Source organism: Heterocephalus glaber, unplaced genomic scaffold (genome assembly GCF_053883595.1).
Source record: "Heterocephalus glaber isolate CG9 unplaced genomic scaffold, H.glaber_assembly_v1.0 deba00001479, whole genome shotgun sequence".
NCBI classification, from domain to species: domain Eukaryota; kingdom Metazoa; phylum Chordata; class Mammalia; order Rodentia; family Bathyergidae; genus Heterocephalus; species Heterocephalus glaber.
This window is the reverse complement of record NW_028258316.1, coordinates 7859787-7880027: the sequence shown is the minus strand read 5'-3', so window position 1 is coordinate 7880027 and position 20241 is coordinate 7859787. Positions and strand designations below refer to the sequence as shown.

General features: G+C 45.2%; 1 protein-coding gene and 1 pseudogene across 2 annotated transcripts in view; one reads left to right on the top strand and one right to left on the bottom strand.

Annotated features, from left to right (window-relative positions):
* Window positions 1-9626: 9626 nt before the first annotated feature.
* LOC101696500 (protein mago nashi homolog pseudogene) lies at window positions 9627-10201 on the bottom strand (annotated as a pseudogene).
* Window positions 10202-19675: 9474 nt separating this feature from the next.
* Stxbp1 (syntaxin binding protein 1) overlaps window positions 19676-20241 on the top strand; it is a 70727-nt gene continuing 70161 nt past the window's right edge. Inside the window, exon 1 of one of the 2 annotated variants that reach the window (XM_013073751.3) lies at window positions 19676-19886. In XM_013073751.3, the coding sequence (XP_012929205.1) occupies window positions 19850-19886 (37 nt within the window). In that variant the 5' untranslated portion in view covers window positions 19676-19849. 2 annotated transcript variants of the gene reach the window in all.

Sequence of the window (20241 nt, the reverse complement as noted above, 5' to 3'; positions counted from 1 at the left end):
GCATATGGCTGCAATTCCAGCATTTGGGAGGCTGAAGCAGGAAGATTGAGGTGAGTTTGAGGCCAGCCTGGACTGGATTGTGAGACTCTGTCTCAAATTAAAAAACAAAATTAAGGGCCAGGGATTTAGCTCAGTGGTTCTGCCACCTGCCTCGAAAGCGCAAGGTCCCGGGTTCAATCCCCGGTACCAAAAAACAAAAAACAAAATCAAGATAGGAGCCAGACATGGTGGCACGTGTAATCCTAACACTGTGGAGGCTGAGGCAGGAGGATTGCAAGTTAGTGAGATCCTGTTTCAAAATAAACTAACTAAATTTTTAAAAGCCAAGATGTAGTTCAGTGTGAAGGCCCTGGAGTCGGTTCTGAGTACCATGAAAACAAACAACAAAATCACAGCAGGGACCGGGGAGGTAGCTCAGCGATACAGTGTGTGCTTAGAACACTAGAGGCCCTGGGTTCCATCCTCAGCACGCGCGCGCGCGCGCGCGCACACACACACACACACACACACGCACACACACACAATTAACCCAAACCAGGATGAGTAGGGGTGCTACGCTCAGCCACACGGGAGCCTGGTGGATATTGGGCGCTCACCCCTGCTGTTCCTCCCAGCAACCTGCAGGTGGCGGGGTCGGCGTGCTCCTGGGTCTGTGCTCTGCTGGCTCAGCCTTGCAGAGACAGCCTTGGGATAACCTACGCAGGTCTGACTGCACAGCCTTCTGTGATTTTCCACAAGCGCCTCCCCACTCTCAGCCCCAGATTTCCTGTCTGTAAAGGGCTGAACTAGGCACAATGGTGCACGGCTGCAATCCTAGCATTCAGGGGGCTGAGACAGGAAGATCGCTGTGAATTCAAGCCTGGGCTACACAGTGAGTTCAAGGCCAGCCTGATTACATAGTGAGACCCCCATCTCAAAGGAGGGAGTTGAGTTGGCTGAGACCTAAGATTTTATTTCTAGCTGGGACATGCCAGCCTGAGTTCTTAATCATCCCCAATATTCATGTGACATCATTTGGAATGCCATGGTTTCCCATCTACTGTGCAATTGCCATCTCTCTCACGCCAGCCTTCAGTGCACAGAAGAGCTGAGGACAAGAAACCTGCGAGTTTCTGACAGCCAGGAGCTCTAGCATAGGTCCTGTGTAGCTGCCCTACTGTGTGCTGCATGCTCCGGGCACTTACTTGGTGTGATACATGCTGGGGGTGGGGAGCAGAGGGTGCACTTGGCGTGTGCAAGGCCCTGGCTTGATCCCTAGCACCAAAAGACACGTTTATGGGCTGGGGACATAGCTCAGCGGTACAGTACGTGTTTATCACAACACACATGCAGGTGTGCGCATGCACACACAGTATTTTTTCTGGTTATAAAGCTATTCATTTTTTTATTCTTTTTTTTTTTTTTTTAGACAGGGTCTCACTTTGTAGTTCAGGCTGGCCTTGAGCTCACTGTAGCCCAGGCTGGCCTTGAACTCGTGGCAATCCTCCTGCCTCAGCTTCCTGAGTGCTGGGATCACAGCCCAGCAGTTCTATGTGTTTTATTTTTTTTTTTTTTCCAGTACCGGGCATTGAACTCAGGACATTGCACTTTTGAGGCAGACGCGGTGCCACTGAGCTAAATCCCCTGCCCTAGTTCTACATGTTTTTAAAATTTTTATTAGTATATATTTATAGTACAGGGGAGTTGGCACATGTATGTAACAGATATTAATTCTTTCCACTTCTCCTCCCCCCTTCCTCTCTCTGTCCATTTCTAGATTCCCAGCCCCTTTGCAAAAGTCCTGTTTCCTATTACCTAGCTTTTATTTTTCTCTTTATTGGTAATTTGGGTTTCTCATGTGAGAGAAACCATGAAATATTTAAGCTTATGTGTCTGATTTACTTTTCTTATCATTATGATCTTTTTTTTTTTGGTAGCGGGGATCGAACTCGGGTCCTGGCGCTTGTGCAACAGGCAGCGAAACCACTGAGCTAAAGGCCCAGCCCTCATTATAGTCTTAATGTGCTTCCTTTTCCTACAACTGGGCCAGGGATTTAGCTCAGTGGTTCTGCCGCCTGCCTTGAAAGCAGAAGGTTCCAAGTTCAATCCCCAGTACCCCAAAAACAAAAACAAAAACCATTTTCCTACAACTGACTTGAGTTTATCCTTCTTTATGCCAGAGTTGTACTCCACTGTGTGTTGTCACCACATTTTCTTTATCCATTCATCTTTTGATGAACATGCACTCTCCACTTTCAAGATTTAGCAATTATGAATTGTGCTACTATAAACATGTTATGTGGGTATCGCTGGAATATGATGTCCTTAACTTTCAGGGATATATGTAGCAGGGGAATAACTGAGTCAAATGGAATTTCTAGTCTTAGTTTTTTGTTCTTTTTTTTTTTTTGGTACCGGGGATTGAACTTGGGTCCTTGCATTTGGACAGCAAGTGTCGAAACCACTGAGCTAAATCCCTGGCCCTCTAGTCTTAGCTTTTTGTGTAATCTCCATACTGATTTCCACATGATTGTACTAGCTTACCTTCCCATCAACAATCTGGAAGGAGGGTTCCTTCCATCCCCCTGCTCAGCCCAATTTCTGTAGCATTTGTTATTATTTGATTTCTTGATGATGGCCATTCTTTCTAGGATAAGGTGGATTCCCAGTATCGTTTTAACTTGCCTTTCTCTAATGGTCAGTGATATTGAAGATTTTAAAATGTTTTTATTGTCCATTTGTACTTTTTCTGAGAAGTGTCTATTCAGCTGCCCATTTTTTGACTGGGTCTTTTATTTTGAGGAGGTCTTATCTTTTTTCAGTTCTTTATATATTCTAGATGTTAGTCTTTTATCTGAGGAATAGCTGGCAAAATTTTTCCTATTCTGTAAGTTGTCTCTTCATTCTGTTGTTTCCTTTGCTGTGGAGAAACTTTTTTTTTTTCAGTACTGAAGATTGAACTGAAGACCTTGCACTTGCTAGGCAGGTGCGGTGCCACTGAGCTACATCCCTGGATCCCACCAGAAACTTTTTAATTTGACATGATCCCATTTGTTGATTCTTTTTTTTTTTTTTTTTTTTTGTACCAGGGATCAAACTTGGGACCTTGCACTTGCGAGGCAGGCACTGGAACCACTGAGCTAAATTCCCAGCCCTAGTTTTCCCTTCTTAAAAAAAAAAAAGATGAAGCCAAGCATGGTGGCACTTGCTTGTAATCTTAGCGCTCCAGGAGGCTGAAGCAGGAGGATGATAAGTTTAAGCCCAGCATCAAACAATGGAGGCTGAGGCAGGGCTATCCTGGGCTACTTACCAAGACCATGTCTCAAAAAATATTTATTTTTAAGGGCCAGGGATTTAGCTCAGTGGTTCCACCCCCTGCCTCACAAGCGTAAGGATCCGAGTTCTATCCCTGCTACTAAAATAAATTTATTTTTAAAAATGTATTTATTTATTGGCGGCATTGGGGATTGAACCCAGGGAGCACTGAGCACATCTACAATATCTCCAAATTTTATTTTGAGACAGGATCTCACTAAATTGTCCAAGCCAGCCTTGAACTTGTGATGTTCCTGCCCCAGCCTCCAACCACCCCTGGCTGGAACATCTACCCACTGTGCTCCACCGTCAGGAGGAGGGCCCCAGGCTGTAGCTTCTCCAGGCCTTGCTGGGTCTCCTTCTCCTGCTTCACTGAGACCTGTGCCGAGTATGAGTCCATTCTATGGCAAAGAACACGGTGCTCCTGAGGTCACCTGCAGCATCGAGGTCGAAAAGGTTGTTTTTTGTTGTTGTTGTTCCAGAACTGGGGTTTGGATCCAGGTTCTTCACACTGAGCTAAATCCTCAGCCTTCTTTATTTATTTATTTATTTTGGTACCGGGGATTGAAGTCGGGTCCTTGCGCTTTCGAAACAGGCAGCGAAACCACTGAGCTAAATCCCTGGCCCCCTCTTTTTTTATTTTGAGACAGTCTTGCTAAGTTGCCCAGGCAGGACTTGAACTTGTGATCCTCCTGCCTCACTCAGCCTCCCAGAGTGCTGGGATTTTAGGTGTGCACCATCACACCTGGCCTTGTCCTGACCTTGTTCTTCCCCCCACTTCACATCCACCTCTCCTTTCCAGCTGCCAGCAGCTACAGGAGCCTTGTACCATCCAACCCTACACCAATCCCTTATTCTACACCACTCAGAGCGACCCTGCTACCCTGGGTCCAACCCTAACTGATACATACGTGCATGTCCATAAATGTTAAGCATGTTTGCTTGGCTCTTTGAAAGGTAAAATGAAAACATTCAACTACTACTATTACTACTACTACTACTACTACTACTACTACTACTTCTTTTTTTTTTTTTTTTTTGTAGTTTTTTGAGACAGGGTCTCACTATTCCAGGCTGGCCTTGAACTCACTATGTAGCTTCAGACTTCCAGCTGTCCTCATGCCTCAGCCTCCCAAGTACTAGGATTATAAGTTTGTAGCACCATGCTCAGTCCAAACATCCAACTCCTAACTGTATTTTAATTTTTTTCTAACTGTATTTTTAAAAATGCATCTTCTAAGATTTATCATAATCTTTTACAGAAGCTAAATTCCATTATCCTACCCAAGAAAATTGTATTACCTCTCCCAATAGGAACTAGTATAATAATATTATCTTGCACATTGTCTATGTTCAAACTTCCCTAATTGTCTCAATAATGTCCTTTAGTTTAGTTTTTCCTTTTTTTAAACTACAGAATCTAATCAGAAATCCTTCCATGTACTTGGTTGTCATACCTCCTTAATTTTTAAATCTAGAACAGTTCTGCCTTTTCCCTTTCATGATTGTTTTCTCCTCTCTTCCTTCCTTTCTTTCTTCTCTCTCTCTCTCTCCTTCTTTCTTTCTTTCCATATTGGGAATTGAACCCAGGGAGTGCTGAGCAATATCCTGAACCCCTTTTTTATTTTATTTTTTGAGATAAGTTCTAAGTTGCCCACGCTGGCCTGGAACTTACACCACCTTGTCCAGCATTTGTTTCTTTGGTTGGTTATTGAGACAGGGCCTTGCTATGTTGCCCGCACGGTGTTGATTTATGATTAGATTCAGAATGCATTTTTCTTTTGGTCTGTTAATTTTTATTGGCACTGTACAAATTACCATGAACTTTGTGGCTGAAATACAACACAAATGGATTATTTTACAGAAAGTCAGAGGTCCAACTAGGGACTCGCTGGAGGAAGCCAAGGTTCTGGCAGGGCCAGTACTTTCCAGGTGCTTTCAGGGACTGGCTGCTGCCCTGCCTTCCCCAGACTCCGGAAGCCAACATCCCTTGGTTCAGGGCTTCCTCTCTCTGTTGTCACAGCCAACTATGTCATCTCTCTGTTCCTTCTTACATTGTCACGTCTCTCTCTGGCTATACCTGGAAAGCTTTCCCACTCTGAAGGACTCAGGTAGTTAGATAAGACCCACTTCAGTAATCCAAAATGACTTTAACCACATCTGCAGAGATGTTTTCCACAGAAGGTAACAGAGTCACTGACTCTTTGTCTTTAATTTTAATTTTTTTGTTTGTTTTTTTGAGACAGGCTCTCACTAAGTAGCTCATGTGCCTCAACTTTTTTTTTTTTGGTACCGGGGATCGAATTTGGGACCTTGCGCTTTTGAGGCAGCTGTCAGAACCACTGAGCTAAATCCCTGGCCCTCACTATGTAGCTCATGTAGCCATCCTTGAACTCGAAATCCTGCTCAGCCTCCCGAGTGCTGGGATTATAGGTGTGCACCACCTTGCCTGGTCTTTTTTGTGGTCATTGTTAATTTGTGTTGGTGCAGATTTGCAGTGCATAATGATTATATTCTTCATGGGGACTAGGTATGTGTCACTTCTTAATTCTTTTTATATGCCCTTCCCCTCATCCCCCACTTCTTGGTCCCCTCTCTTTTGCAAAAGTCAGAGTGGATGTTTAGAGTTATGATGCTACATAGAAAGCACCTTTTACATCACTTAATGTTTGTACCATTAGCAACCTGGAGACCTGGAAAATACAATCTTTTTTTTCCCCCATTAACTTTATTGGTACATTTTAGGTATACAATACAGTTACATTCATCATTGGGATCTTGTACCATTACATGAGTCTCTTGGATCTTATTTTTTTTCCCCTTCCCTTGCCCTCCCTTCACCCTCTCCACCCTTCCCTATTTGCAAAGACCTTGTTTCCATTTTTTTCCTCTTCTCATATTTTTTCCTTTCCCTTTTTTTCCTTCCCCTACCCCTCCCAATTCCCCTGCTCTTTTAGACCTTTTCTTCCTGTTACACAATATCAATTATACATTTTTAAAATTGCAATATTAAGATCTAGGAGGCATTACCACAGATTTTACAGAATTTAAAAGGATATAGAAAGCATATTACAAAAATCTGTTTTGAAATAAATTTGACAACTTCTAAGAAGTAATTTAGAAGACAAATTAATGAAACTAACTCTGGAGGAAATATAAAATTTGAATAGCACCTATTAAAGAAAGTATATTCCTAGCTTGAAAACCTACCTATATGACAACAGCAGGCTCATAAACATTTTAACTGATAAATTATATCAAACAATTAAAGCAGAAAAAAGAAGGAACTCGTCTCCCCTCATTTTAGGAACTCAACATTGTGCTAATCCTAAAACTGGATAAAGATAATAGAAGAAAAAAGTATGAACATAGATAGAAATTTGTTTCACAAAACAAACTATTTAGAAGTCAGATCTGGCAGGATTTGTAGAAAGTGGTTTTGTTATAGGGATGGCAGTGTTGGTTCAGCCTTGGAAGATCCACCCCCAAAAGTCATCATTTAAACAGAGGAAAGGAAAAAACCATATGATCCTGTCATTAGTTGGAGAAAAAGTATTGGACCAAATTCTACAGCTATTCATGGTAAAAGCTATCAGGAGACTAGAAGTAGAACAGAACCTTCTCAACAGATTAAAGACATGTACTCCATACTTCCAGCGAGAATGCCTTATATGAATGGAGAAGATACAATGCTTTCTCCTTAAGGTGGGGAACAAGGGCAGATATGCCTACTCTTTATCTGTTCATTAAACTTTGAAACCTAGTCCCCACCAAAATAGTCTGGCAATAAAATGACACAACTAGGATAGGATCGGCACAGCAGAAGCAAAATCTTTATATGTAGATGAAATGATCATCTACAGAGAAAATACTAAGAAATCTCCAGGAGCCCCTAGAACTTGTACTTGAATTTAGCAGGATTAGAAAACACAAGGTATATATAAAAATTCAGGTCTATGTATACTTGCTATAAATGAAGAACTGGATATTGAAATTTAAAAGTTATGTAGGAGTACAAAGAACCCAGAAAAGCCAAAAACAAAAACAGTGTTGGAAGACCTTTAGCACCCAATTTTAAGACTTCTTCTAAAGCTACAGTAATCAAGGCAGTGTTGGTGTAAGGAAAGACATATAGATCATTTGACTAAAACAGAGAATCTAGAAATAGAACCATACATATATGGTCCACTGAGTTTTGAAAGATTATTTAACATTAGCATTTTATAGAATATAAACTCGATTCAAGAGCCGAGGAAGAGAGAGTGTCTTCAGAAAACGACACTAGAACACCTGGTATCCGTATATAAAAAGTTAACCTCAACCCTTTATTTCCATACATGAAAACAACTTGAAGGGATCTATGAACCTAAATAAGAAAGCCTAAAAGTATAAAACTTTAAGAAGAAATTATAAAGGAAAATATTTATGAATTCAGGGTAGGCAAGAACCACCTAGGATACAAAAAACATGATGTATAAAAGAAAAAAATTGATAAATGAGATTCCATCAAAATTTAGAACTTTAAATGACATCGTTAAAATGAAAAGTAGTCCTTAAACAGACCATATTTACAATGCATATAACCTATGACCAGAATATACAAAGAATTCTTAGAGCTCATTAATAGACAACCCAATTAAAATGTAGATGTAAGAAGATGATAAATAGCCAGTATAGCACAAGGAATGGTGTGCAACTCTAGAATCAGAAAAATACTAATCAGTACAATAACAAAATTGAACTATACACTCATTAGGGAGATGAAGTTGAAAGTTTTAAAAGCCTCGTCATGACTTTTTCTTTTTGCTGGATTCTCCCCCTTTGCATTTAATTTGTCACACCCAATGGATTCATTCTGCTGGGTTTCCTGGGGTTGTGATCCTCATTGTCTTTTCCTAGGGTATTGTCTAAAATTTTTTGGAGTTCCGGTTTGGTATTCATGAAGTTCCTGAGGTGCTCTTTATCATCAAAGTATCTTATTTCTCCATCAGTTTTGAAAGATAGTTTTGCAGGGTACATCAATCTGGGTTGGAGGCTGTTTTCCTTTAGGGCTTGAAATACATCACTCCAAGCTCTTCTTGCCTTGAGGGTTTGCATTGAGAAGTCTGCTGTGATTCTGATGGGCTTTCCTTTGTATGTGATTTGTTTCTTTTCTCTCACTGCTTGTAGAATTTTGTTCTTCTGTTGGATTTCTGGAATCCTAACTATTATATGCCTATGTGTAGTTTTTTTTTGATTAAGGCTAGCTGGAGTCCTATATGCCTCACTTATCTGTATGTCAAGTTCTTTTCCCCTCCTTGGGAAGTTTTCTGCCATCACTTCTGTGAAGAGATTTTTTTTACGTCATCTGCACTCTCTCCTGTTTCTTCATTGACTCCAATCAGTCTTATGTTATTCTTCTTTGCATCGTCTAGCAGCTGCTGGATTGATTTCTCGTGTTCCCTTATAATTTTAAAGCAATTTTTCTTTTCCTCCTCACTAATTGCAATCTTATCTTCTATATGGGAAATTCTATCCTCACATTGGTTCATTCTGCTGCGCAGACTTATGATGGAGTTTTTAATCTCTTGGAAATCTGTTTGTATCTGTTTTATGGATTCCATTTGTTTCCTATGTTGGGATTCCATCATATTCCTCAGATCCTCTATTTTTTTAATCTGTGTCCTCTCTAGATTTATTAATCATGTCTTGCACCATGAGCAAAATCTTTGCTGTTTTCTGAGTAATTATTTCTGATTTCATTTTTCCCAGATCCTCTTTTGTTGCCAGTTCAGAGAGTTCAGGTGGTTGAGTGTCAGAGTGTTCCAACTCATTTCCCTTTGGGATTGCTGTAGGTGATCCAGAAGTCTGTTTTTGAGGTTTGTTTATGTGTCTTCTCATTTCCACGGTGGGGGGGTGCTTCTGGCGCCCATGCAGCTCACCTTCTCTGCCCTAGGAGCTTGGGATGGCAGTGGGGGAGCTTCCTTCCGGGTGCTGGGACCGGCTGAGCTTCACTGCCTTAGGAGCCTGGGATGGAGGTGGGGAGCTTCCTTCCAGGTGCTGGGACCAGCTGAGCTTCACTGCCTTAGGAGCCTGGGATGGAGGCAGGGAGCTTCCTTCCGGGTGCTGGGATTGGCTCACCCTCTCTGCCCTAGGACGAAAATACAATCTTTTAAAAAATTTAATTTAATTTTTTTTGTGTGCTACAAGGGATTGAATCTAGGCTTTCCCATATGTTTGGCAGGGATTCTATTGAGCTATACCCCAGCCCACTTTTTTTTCTTTTAAAAATAACAAAAATTGGATTTTATCATTTATTAAAGACAATTATAGCTTATAAAAAATATTGCCTTGATATACATAAAAATTTCCTGATAATGGTAATTAAAAACTATTCCTACCCTGCCATGTCCAATATCCAATCTAAATTGGTTTAATCTTAAAGTGTAATCCAATAAGACTGAAGACCAAACACTTCAGGTCCTGGACAAGATAATAAAATACTCTTAAGCCTTCTGGGTCCTTGGACTGATTGACATCAATAAGAGAACCAATTTTTGATGTTGTGAAAGAAATGTGTTCATCTCCAATGACAATTTCAAGCTCCTGCCGGCCTACTCAGTCAGGAGGAGGTCACAAAGCGTCATTCTTTTTGGTAATTTCACTGTCATCAATTCTCTTCAGTTCCTCCATCACACTTTTATGTACATAGGCCTCTTTTCTGATCATAACATCATTTTTGTAATTGCTGTTGTTGGCATATCTCAATTTCCCATCGGGTCGGAATTTGAATTCCAGGAACTCATGACTGAACTTGCCTTTGTGACCCATGTAGTAACACAGATAAAAGTCACTCTCCATAGCTCACAAAGAACATCCGAGACTGAACTTTAGGACCAAACCACACCACTCAGCCTTTTTTATTTTATTTTGAGACAAAGTCTTGCTAAGTTGCCCAGGCTGGTCTAGAACATTCTCCTGCCTCAGGCTCCTGAACAGCTGGAATTCATAGGTGGGTGCCAACACATGTGGTTGAGAATGCAATTTGTCATTTGAATTTCTTCCATGGTTATTCGTCTGTTAAAGTTTTCTATTTCTTAGGCGATTTTGATATTTTATATTTATAGTCATATTTTGCTATGTATAAATTTCTCCTTTTTTTTTTACTTTTTGTTTTTGGTACCAGGGATCAAACGCAGGTCCTTGCACTTGCAAGGCAAGTGGCAGAACCACTCAGCTAAATCCCTGGGCCAATTTCTCCTTTGTTTTAAGAGTAAGGAATATTTATTGAGGGAAAGATAGTTCTTGCCTGAGATGGACAGGAAGGGACACCCAGAAAATGGGTTGCCCCCATCCCTCTTTTTTTTTTTGGTACTGGGGTTCAAACTGTGGACCTTGCGCATGTGAGGCAGGCAGCAGAACAACTGAGCTAAATCCCTGGCCCCTGGCCCTCTTTTTTTTGGTACTGGGGATCGAATTCAGGTCCTTGCGCTTGCACAGCAGGCTGTGAAACCACTGAGCTAAATCCCTGGCCCCCGCTGCCCTCCTTTTTAAGGGTAAGGAATATTCATTGAGGAAATCAATTTCTTTTTGTTATTTCTATTCATTACTAGAAAGTTAAATTATTTTTTATTTCTTTTGGTTTTGGTAGTGCTAGGGGTAGAACTTAGTGTCCAAACATACTAAGCAAGTACTCTACCACTGAACTAATCCCCAACTCCATAGCTTTTAAATAATTTCTTTAACATCTATATCTATGCTTATATTGTCTCCCTCATCCCTGTCTATTTTTGCTTTCTCTTTTGTTGTTGTTGTTTTTGGTTTTTTTGAGACAGTCTCACTATGTAGTTTAGGCTGGCCTTGAACTCACTATGTAGCCCAGGCTGACCTCAAACTCCTGGCAATCCTCCTGCCTTGGCCTCCTGATGCTGGGATTACAGACATGCACCACCATGCCCAGACCTCCTCTTACTTTCTTTTATCAGAGTTTTTTTTTTTTGGTACAGGGGATTGAACTTAGGACTTGTGCTTGTGAGGCAGGGATGATGCCACTGAGCTAAATTCCCGGCCCTATCTGAGTTTCTTTTAGTTAAGATCTTCCCACTGGGAGTGTAGGTCAGTATTTAGCATCCACAAGGTCCTAGGTATGATCCTCAACACCTAAAAAAGAAAATCCCATTTTATTTGCCCTTTCAAAAACTTTACCTATTTTTTGTTGTTGTTGTTACCAGGGATCAAACTCGGAACCTCATGCTTGTGAGGCAGGCAGTGGAACCACTGAGCTAAATCCTCTGTGCACTTTACCTATTCTTTTACTTTTTTTTTTTTTTTTTTTTCGTACCAGAGACGGAACTCAGGACCTTGAGCTTGCAAGGCAGGCGCCAGAACCACTGAGCTAAATCCCCACCCCTTACTTTTTTTTTTTTTTTTTTTTTGGTACTGGGGATCAAACTCGGGTCCTTGCACTTGTGCAGCAGGCGGTGAAACCACTGAGCTAAATCCCCGGCCCTACTATTTTATTTTTATGCATTATGTCAGGTTTTATTTTATTTTTCTCTCTTCTTTCGTGTTATTGCTGTTTTTCTAATTTCTTCGAATATTTGGTTCATTTATTTTTGATCACTTATTAATAATAAAAATATTGAAGATTGTCAGCTTACATCTAAATACAGCTTTAACTGTTTCCATGGATCTTAGTATAAAGAATTCTTCCCATTTCCTTTTTGAGATATCTTTAACAACAAGGGTGTACTATTATTACTTGTGTGATGAAAAATGAAAAAACAAAGGAAAACATAGAAAGCCCTACCTGTAGCTGGATGTGGTGGCTCATGCTTATAATCTGAACACTCCGCAGGCTGAGGCAGGAGGATCACCATGAGTTCAAGGCCAGTTTGGGCTACATAGGAAGACCCTGTATACAAAAAAAAAAAAAGCAAAAACAAAAAACCCCACACAGATACTCTTCTACGACCCAACTTGGCTTTCCCTGCAGCAGTGAGTGAGGAGAAGCACAGTGTTAGGAGTGGGGGTGGGGACAGTGACAGCAGAGGGCTTACTTCTGCCTCTCGGGGAATCTTGGCAGGATGAGGTTCAAAGCTGGGCCAGCAGCAGCAGTAAAGGGGGATTTCATGCAAAGAAGGCAAATGCACCAGCTACTCCTCGGCCAAAGGGTCATATCCAGAATATATAAAGAGCACGAAAATATTAGACCCCCTCAAATAAAAGACCCAGTCAACAGGGCCAGGCATTTAGCTCAGCGGTTCTGCTGCCTGCCTCTCAAGCGCAAGGTCCCGAGTTCAATCCCTGGTACAAATAAATAAATAAATAAATAAATAAAACAAAACAAAAAACCCAGTCAACAAATGAATCAACACGTCTCAGAAGTGGGCAATAAAAACATAAAGAAATGCTCCACATTGCTGGCCATGAGAGAAATGCAAATTAAAACACTGTTTGATTCCATCTTACCCCAGAGAGAATGGCCATCGTCAAGAAATCAAATAATAATAAATGCTGATGAGGCTGTGGGGAAAAAGGAAACTTCTACATTGTTGGTGGGAATGTACACTAGTACAACCACTATGGAAATCAGTATGGAGAGTCCTCAAAACACTAACACTAGAAATTCCACTTGACCCAGGTATTCCCCATCTAGGTATCTTCCCAAAAGAAACAGAGATTATGTTACATGCATACTATGTTTATAGCAGCACAACTCACAACAGTTAAATCTTGGAAGCAACCTATATGTCCATCAACAAATGAATGGATAAAGAAAATGTGGCATTTATACACAGTGAAGTACTGCTTTGCTGACAAGAAGAATAAATTTGAAGCCGGGCACGGTGGTGTATACCTGTAATCTCAGCACTCAGGAGGCTGAGGCAGGAGGGTCACTGTGAGTCTGAGGCCAGCCTGGGCTACACAGTGAGTTCAAGGCCAGCCTGAATTACAGAGTGAGGCCCTGTCTCAAAAATAAATAAATAAATAAAAAATGAGAAAGAGAGAGCGAGAGAGAGAAGGCTTCAGCTTAGTGTGGTAGAACATTTACATCACATGCATGAGGCCCTGGGTTCCATCCCTTAGCACTGGGGGACAGAAAATGAAGAAAACAACCAAGGAAAGAAAACAAGCTGTAACCTAGAGTGCGGCAAGCACTTCTCCTCTCCTCGTCTGTGGGACCCCATCTGCAGGGAGACTCCCCGTTCAGTGAATCAGCAGAGAGAGCTGCTTCTAAATGTGCCGAAGCCAGGCTGGGGGCTGTGCTGTTGCCTCAAAGGCATTTTTAGGCCTTAGGGTGGGATGTTGCAAACAGATGTCTTCGGATGGTTGGGGATCCATTCAACAGAATAACTGCTATTTTTGTTTTGTACATGAAAACATCTGCTCAGATGGCTCTTGCTCAAGGGGGACACAGCCCGGAAGGAAGGCAGGGAGGGACTTGGGGTGGGGATGAGAGGTCAGAGCACCCTGGCATGGAGGCACACGCCCATAACCCCAGTGCTTGGGAGGCCTGTGGGGTGCAGAGAGCCTCGAGTTACAGACTGTGAGGCCAGGGCCCAAAGCCCCCTCCCTTGCTCACCCAGGGACAGGCACCCAAGATGCCGCCAGAGTGGGCAAGGACAGAACCAGGACCCTGCATGCGCTCCCCTGTCTACCTACTTCCTAACTCTGGACAGGTGGAGACACCTGTTGACTCAGCCCAAGGAGCCAGGGGCCCAGGTACGTGTAAATGGGAAACAAGAAACTGCTGCCCACAGGAAAGCAGGAAGTGGCCTGGGTCACCAACGAGGCAGAGCCAGGCCCACGGTGCTGGACTGCTGGTCCCGGAAGCCAAGGGTCCTGCTCAGTCAGCAGGGCTCTGCTGTGGGCAGTGGGTGAGTGGGGAAAGGAGAGTGGGAAGACAGCGGAGGAGAGGAGGGCCACAGAAGAGGCAGGAAGCTCGGGGTACTGGAAGGACAGCCTGTGTTTAATGCTCGGTTGGGAGGGCAGGCACCCTGCTTCTCTCAGGCTGCTGGGAGCTTTCAGGGGCACCAGTGCAGGGGGGCGTGTGGTGAGGGTGCCCTGGGGAGCCCTGTCAGGAGTTGGAGAGAGAGTGTGCCAAGTGTGAAGCTGTTATCTTACCCCACCAGGGTGCCACCGGGATCTGATGAGAGCCCCCATCCCCCCAGCCACCCACCAAGCCAGGGTGGATCCGGAGACATCTTTATTTTTTATTTTATATTTTTATATTTTGCAGTGTATGGGGATTGAATCCAGGGCCTTATGAATGCTAGGCAAGCGCTCCACAACTGAGCTACATCCCCAGCTCTAAACATCTTACAATTCCTCTGCTATTATTTTAGTGGGGTTTTGGGAGGAAGAGGAATCCACCTTATACAACCAGAACTATTTTTCAAAAGCAAAATTGTGAAACAAAAACACAAAAAAAGTAACTGTTCTTTACCCTCAGAAGGGGAGCACAAGAGAATTTGCTTTATTATTTTTTGTTTTGCTTTGGATATTTGCCCTGTGAGGCATCAAACCTAGGGCTCCACCTATACTGGCAACTGTTCTACCGCGCAGCTGCACCCCAGTCCCTACCCTCATTTCTCGTTTCATGTTAATTTTCATCAGTTATTTGCCTCTTTTGCATTCATTCCCAATTTTCAAAGTTACAATGCTAGAGGGCTGGGGATTTAGCTCAGTGGTTCTGCTGCCTGCCTTGCAAGGGGAAGGTCCGGAGTTCGATCCCCAGTACAAAATAAAAAAACCTCCATTGGAAACTTAAAACATCAGGAGATGTCACACTATTTCCATGATTTCTACGGTTGAAACTGCTGGTCATTAGCTGGCTCTGAGTCGAGGGGGGAGGCGGGCATGGGCTCTGCTGTTTGCCACAATTATGGTGTCACTCGGTGGGCCTGGCCCCTGCAGCCCTTAGAGCTTGAGATCCTGGCCTAAGCTTTTTTTTTTTTTGGTACAGGGGATCGAACTTTGGTCCTTGTGCTTGCGCGGCAGGCAGAGAAACCACTGAGCTAAATCCCCAGCCCTTAAGCTTTCTTTTTTTGAGACAAGTTCTCCCTACGTAGTTCAGGCTGGCCTTGCACTCACTGTGTAGTCCAGGATGGCCTCAAACTTGTGGCCATCTGTCTGCCTCAGCCTCCTGATTGCTGGGATTACAGGTGTGTGAGTGTCCTATACCCAGCCTGGCCTAAGCTTTTGAAAACAAAACCTTTTTGACATTGCATCCCACGTGCTCCAGGCCTAGACACCCTCGGCGGGTGTCTATGTGGGGTGGGGGTGACAGTGGTAGAGACATCACTTTTTCACTTCTGACAATGAATCCAGAAGGGGAGTGAGGAGAAAGCAGGCAGAACACTGACTGAATTCTCCACAACTCATACATATTTAGCATATGTGTCTCATACATATTTAGCATACATAACTCATACATATTTAGTTCTGATTTAATTCGGCCTCATGATGTGTCGTTTTTAACAATGATATTAATAGGTAACATTCACTGGATCCTTACCAGGTTCTCAGTATTGAGTAAAGGCCTTATAAATATTATCTTGTTGAAATTGCTCCTAAAACAGCATGGCAGAAGGTAATGGCCCCACCACTAGGAGGAGGGGGTGAGGGGAACGTAGATAATGTAGCTGATGATGCCGCTTAACAGCAGAGTGAGGCAGGTGCGAGCCCGACGTGGTGGGAAAAGGGCCCAGATGTGGGCGGGGCCGATGGAGGACTTGCTGGGCCAGGGACGGGAAATCGGACCGGGTTCCTTCTCTTTTTCTCTGATTTATTCCATTGCGATTTTCCTTGCTCATCTGTTTCCTCATTCTCCGTTTCTCCAGGGAGCTCCCTCAATTTGCCCTCATCCCTCCCTTTCCCTGCTCCTCTCCATATCCATCTGCCCACCTGGCCCGCTCCCCCGTCGTCACGTGACCCGTGCACACATCACAGCGCTGCTGGTCTGCACCGGGCTCTGCAGAGGCTGCAGGCCGCGCATGCCCAGCTGCAGGAGCACCTGAGCGCAGATGGTCCGGGTATGAACTGGGGCCGCAGCGGCGCCTGGTCTCGGTGTAGGGTTGGGGCGGCGGGCAGTGGGCCCTCTTGGGTCCGCACCCCGCAGGAGTTTGGCCTGTGTTGCGGATACCTTCCAAGGCTGTCCAAAGAGTCCAACCTCTCCATAGGTCAGGGCCTTGGGGTTGGGCCTTGGGCATCCGGAAATCAGTTTAGTCATCCATCTGCGCTTAGAGCCCTATGACTTTGTCTAGGTCACTTGACCTCTGCGCCCCAGGACAAAATGATAGTAACAGCTCCGACCTCGCAGGGCTGGAGAATCAGTGGAATTCCCTGAAAGTTCTTAGCGCGGTGCCAGGAGTGCATCAGACTCGCAGCAAATCCAAATACAGGATCAGAGCAAAGGCTGGTATTGTGCGACAGCTACCAGGGCTTTACTTTTTCCTGTTGGTCATCTTGCTGGCTCCCCAGAGCCACTCTGGGAAACGGGCCTGCAAGTTATATTGTCCTTGTTTCACAGATGGGGAAATCAAGGCTCGGAGACAGCAAGTAGTCTTGAGCCGGGTGTTGAAATCCACATCCAGAGTGACTCCAGTGTGACACTCTGGGGTCAGGGGTTACCAGGTGAGTTTACGGCCTCCCTCGCACTTACTCTTGGAACCATTTAGTTGAAAATAACGTCCCTTCTGAGTTTGGCCACTCCAGTGAACATCTCAGGTACACATCTGCAGGGGACGGTTTCTTTCTTTTCTTTTCCTTGGTACCAGGGATCGAACTCAGGTCCTTGCGCTTATGCAGCAGGTGGCAAAACCACTGAGCTAAATCCCCGGCCCTGTGATTTCTTTTTTGTTGCTGTTGTTTTTCTTTCTACAGAAAACAAGGAGCAACTGTGTTTGATTTGCTGCGCTCTGTGGCACAGACCCCAGGTCACCCAGAAGTCCTGGAATCCTATGGCCAGGGCCACCCCTAGGGCTCTTCCTCCCACTCTGCTCTCAGGCTGTCTCCTCCTCTGTGTTCCTGGAAGAACCAAACTCCTTCCTGCCTGGCACTAGGTCTTTGCACCTCTGTTGTTTGCCCAGACACTCTCTCATCCCCTCTTTCTATCTTTTTTTTGGAGATAGGGCCTCGCTATGTAGCTCAGGCTGGCCTTGAGTCCTGCCTCAGCCTCCCGAATGCTGGGATTACAGGTGTGTGCCCCTCTTGCTAGCTTTTACTGGGCTCAGGCAGCCTGCTCTGACTGCAGCCCAGCTAGTATACTGCATTGGATGCCCTGCCACTCACTGTCACAGACCCGTCTTGCTCCAGCACTTTCCAGAGTGGAAACTCCTTGCTGTACATGACCCCTTGACTTCCATCTGTCTCCCCAGCTAGAACACAGAAATGTCTCCATCCTACCCACCAAATGGCCTGGACCTTGGGCACACTCCCTAAGTCCTCATTGACCCACTGCCTGGCTGAGTAACAAGAGGTGCCCTCACTATCCATATTCTTTTTTTTTGGTACCAGGGATCGAACTCAGGACCTTTGATTTTGAGGCAGGTGCGGTGCCATTGAGCTAAATCCCTGGCCCCTCACTATCCATATTCTTCAGCTCCTCAAGACCTTTCCAGCTTCTAATTTATATTTTCATGGCAGATGCAGACACTGTGCAGTCTCAGCTGACACATGCCAGCTGGCTAAGGAAGGGGCATGTGGTGCCACAAGAGCACCCTAGGTCTCCTCACCTGTACGAACTCTCTCCTTCTCCAGATGTGCCCAGAGGACTCCATATGTTCAGGGGGCAAAGGCAGAAAGAGGTGACACATGAGCACTTTCTTTCTCTAGGAAGTCATGTTGGGGCTCTGGTGGGGTATGGAGGTGAGAAGATGGTCAGATCTGCTTGCTAGTGGGTGAACTACAACACCTGGCATTTTGTTCAGGCTCAGCCACCACTCACTTCATGACTTTGGAAAATTCCTCCTTAGGCCTCTGCTTCTTTTCTTGTTCAGTATAAAATAATAGCTCAGAATCCGGATTCCAGAGTTGGATCATTGCTTTGTTACTTACTGCCCAAACACTTATTCTTTCTGAATCTTAACATCCTCACCTGTAAAATACTATGCTTTTTTAAAATTATGAAGAAAAGGACCTAGATTGTGAGGGTGTTCCAAATATTTAATGAGTTCACTGATTTTTACTACTAAGAGCTCTCCTGTGATTTTTGGTTTGTAATTGGCTCTTCTTGTTTTTCTTTGAGGCCAAAAGTGAGCCCTGTTATTCCTCATCCCCACCCTACCAGGGCTTTAAATCTACAGCCTCCAACATGCTAGGTAAGCACTCCACCACTGAGCTACCCTCCCTTTTCAATCCCTGTTCCCTATTTCAAAGAAAGTTCACTTTGGTAAATGTGGACTCCAGGAACTAGACATTGATTCCAGAGTTGATCTCACAGTATATTCCAATCAGATTTGGAAACGTCTAGATTCCAAACTCTGATGGAGTGTCTTGTCCATGGTTGTAGCTCCAGGGCCCAGAATAGCAGTTTATAGATAATAATAGAACAGAAAATACTTGTTAATGAATGATAGATACATGTTCTCACAGTAAGTCTACCGCTTTTTCTACACGGGTGGGTGCCACAAGCCTACATAATATGAGCACGGAGGAAAAAAAATAATATATGTACGGAAGGAGGCTGAGGCAGGAAGGTTGCAAATCCCAGTACTGCCTAGGTAACTGATGGAGACTGTCTCAAAATAAAGAGGGCTGGGGATGTAGCTCGGTGGTACAGAGCACCTGGGTTAGATCCTCTGTGTGTGTGTGTGTGTGTGTGTGTGTGTGTGTGTGTGTGTGTGTGTTTAAGGGGAGCCTAATTATGGAGGATTTAATGAGATGACGCCTTTAAGGCCCTTTGGCACGCAGCATGACACATAAAAAGAGCTCAGTGAATGGTGGATATATGGATATAGATAGATGTCCAGGGAGCTAGGGATGGTATCAGTGTATCCTGGATTATGCTGTGGATGGGAAGTGCTAATAAAGAGATTAACTTTCAGAGTTCCTTCGGTGCAGGGAAAAGTGGAAGGATCCCAGAAAGAGCAAAGACAGGACTGTAACGGGCTTTTAGGAAGATGCCTGTTGCCAGGGATTCCAGTGCAGAGGAGGCACAGGGGACTTTAGGACCCTGCGCCTCGAGCGCGCGCGGCTGCCCGGGCGCGCGCGGCGCGTGAGGTGAGGGGGAGGGCGCGGCTCTCTCACCAGCTAGGGGCCGCCTCGAGCTCAGCCGCATCCTGGCGGGCGGGGCCGAGCGTCCGGGCCGCGGTGTGATTGGCGGAGGCGCTTGGGAGACGCTGACGGCTGGCGCGGGGTCCCGCCCCTTATCGGCCCGCCCCTGCTCGCGCGCCGGCGTCCGGGCAGCCTCGCTCTGGCTCGCGCCGCGCCTCCGCGCCGAGTCCGCGCGTCAGTCGGTCCAGAGCGCAGCTGCGGGGCGGTAGGCTGCAGCCAAGGTAGCGCGCCGGCCTCGGAGGCGGCGGTGACTGGGGCGTCGCGGGAGGAGGCTCGGAGCCAAGACTTGACCAGCGTCATGGCCCCTATTGGCCTCAAAGCCGTGGTCGGGGAGAGTAAGTGGCGGGAGCTGGGGTCCCCCTCAGGCGGGGCCGGGGCCGCCCGGAAACCGGCGCCGCACCTGGCTGCCCGCCCACCCGGCCCGGGGCTCCAGGCTCTGGTCCCCCGGCGACGTCCTCCCCGGAGGGACGTCGCCCCGCCTCCTGCGGCCCGGCCGGCACCCTCCGCTCCCCCTGCTCCAGCTTTGCCCCATCCGGCTCCCTCACCTCCATCACCCACTCCTGCGTCCATCTTCTCCCCCTTCGCGCCATCCTGCCGCCATCACCCCCTTCTCCGTCAACATGCCTCTCCTCATCTCCCTCGTTCACCCCTCACGCCATCCCTCCCCCCTTCTCTCTGCACCCCTGGGCC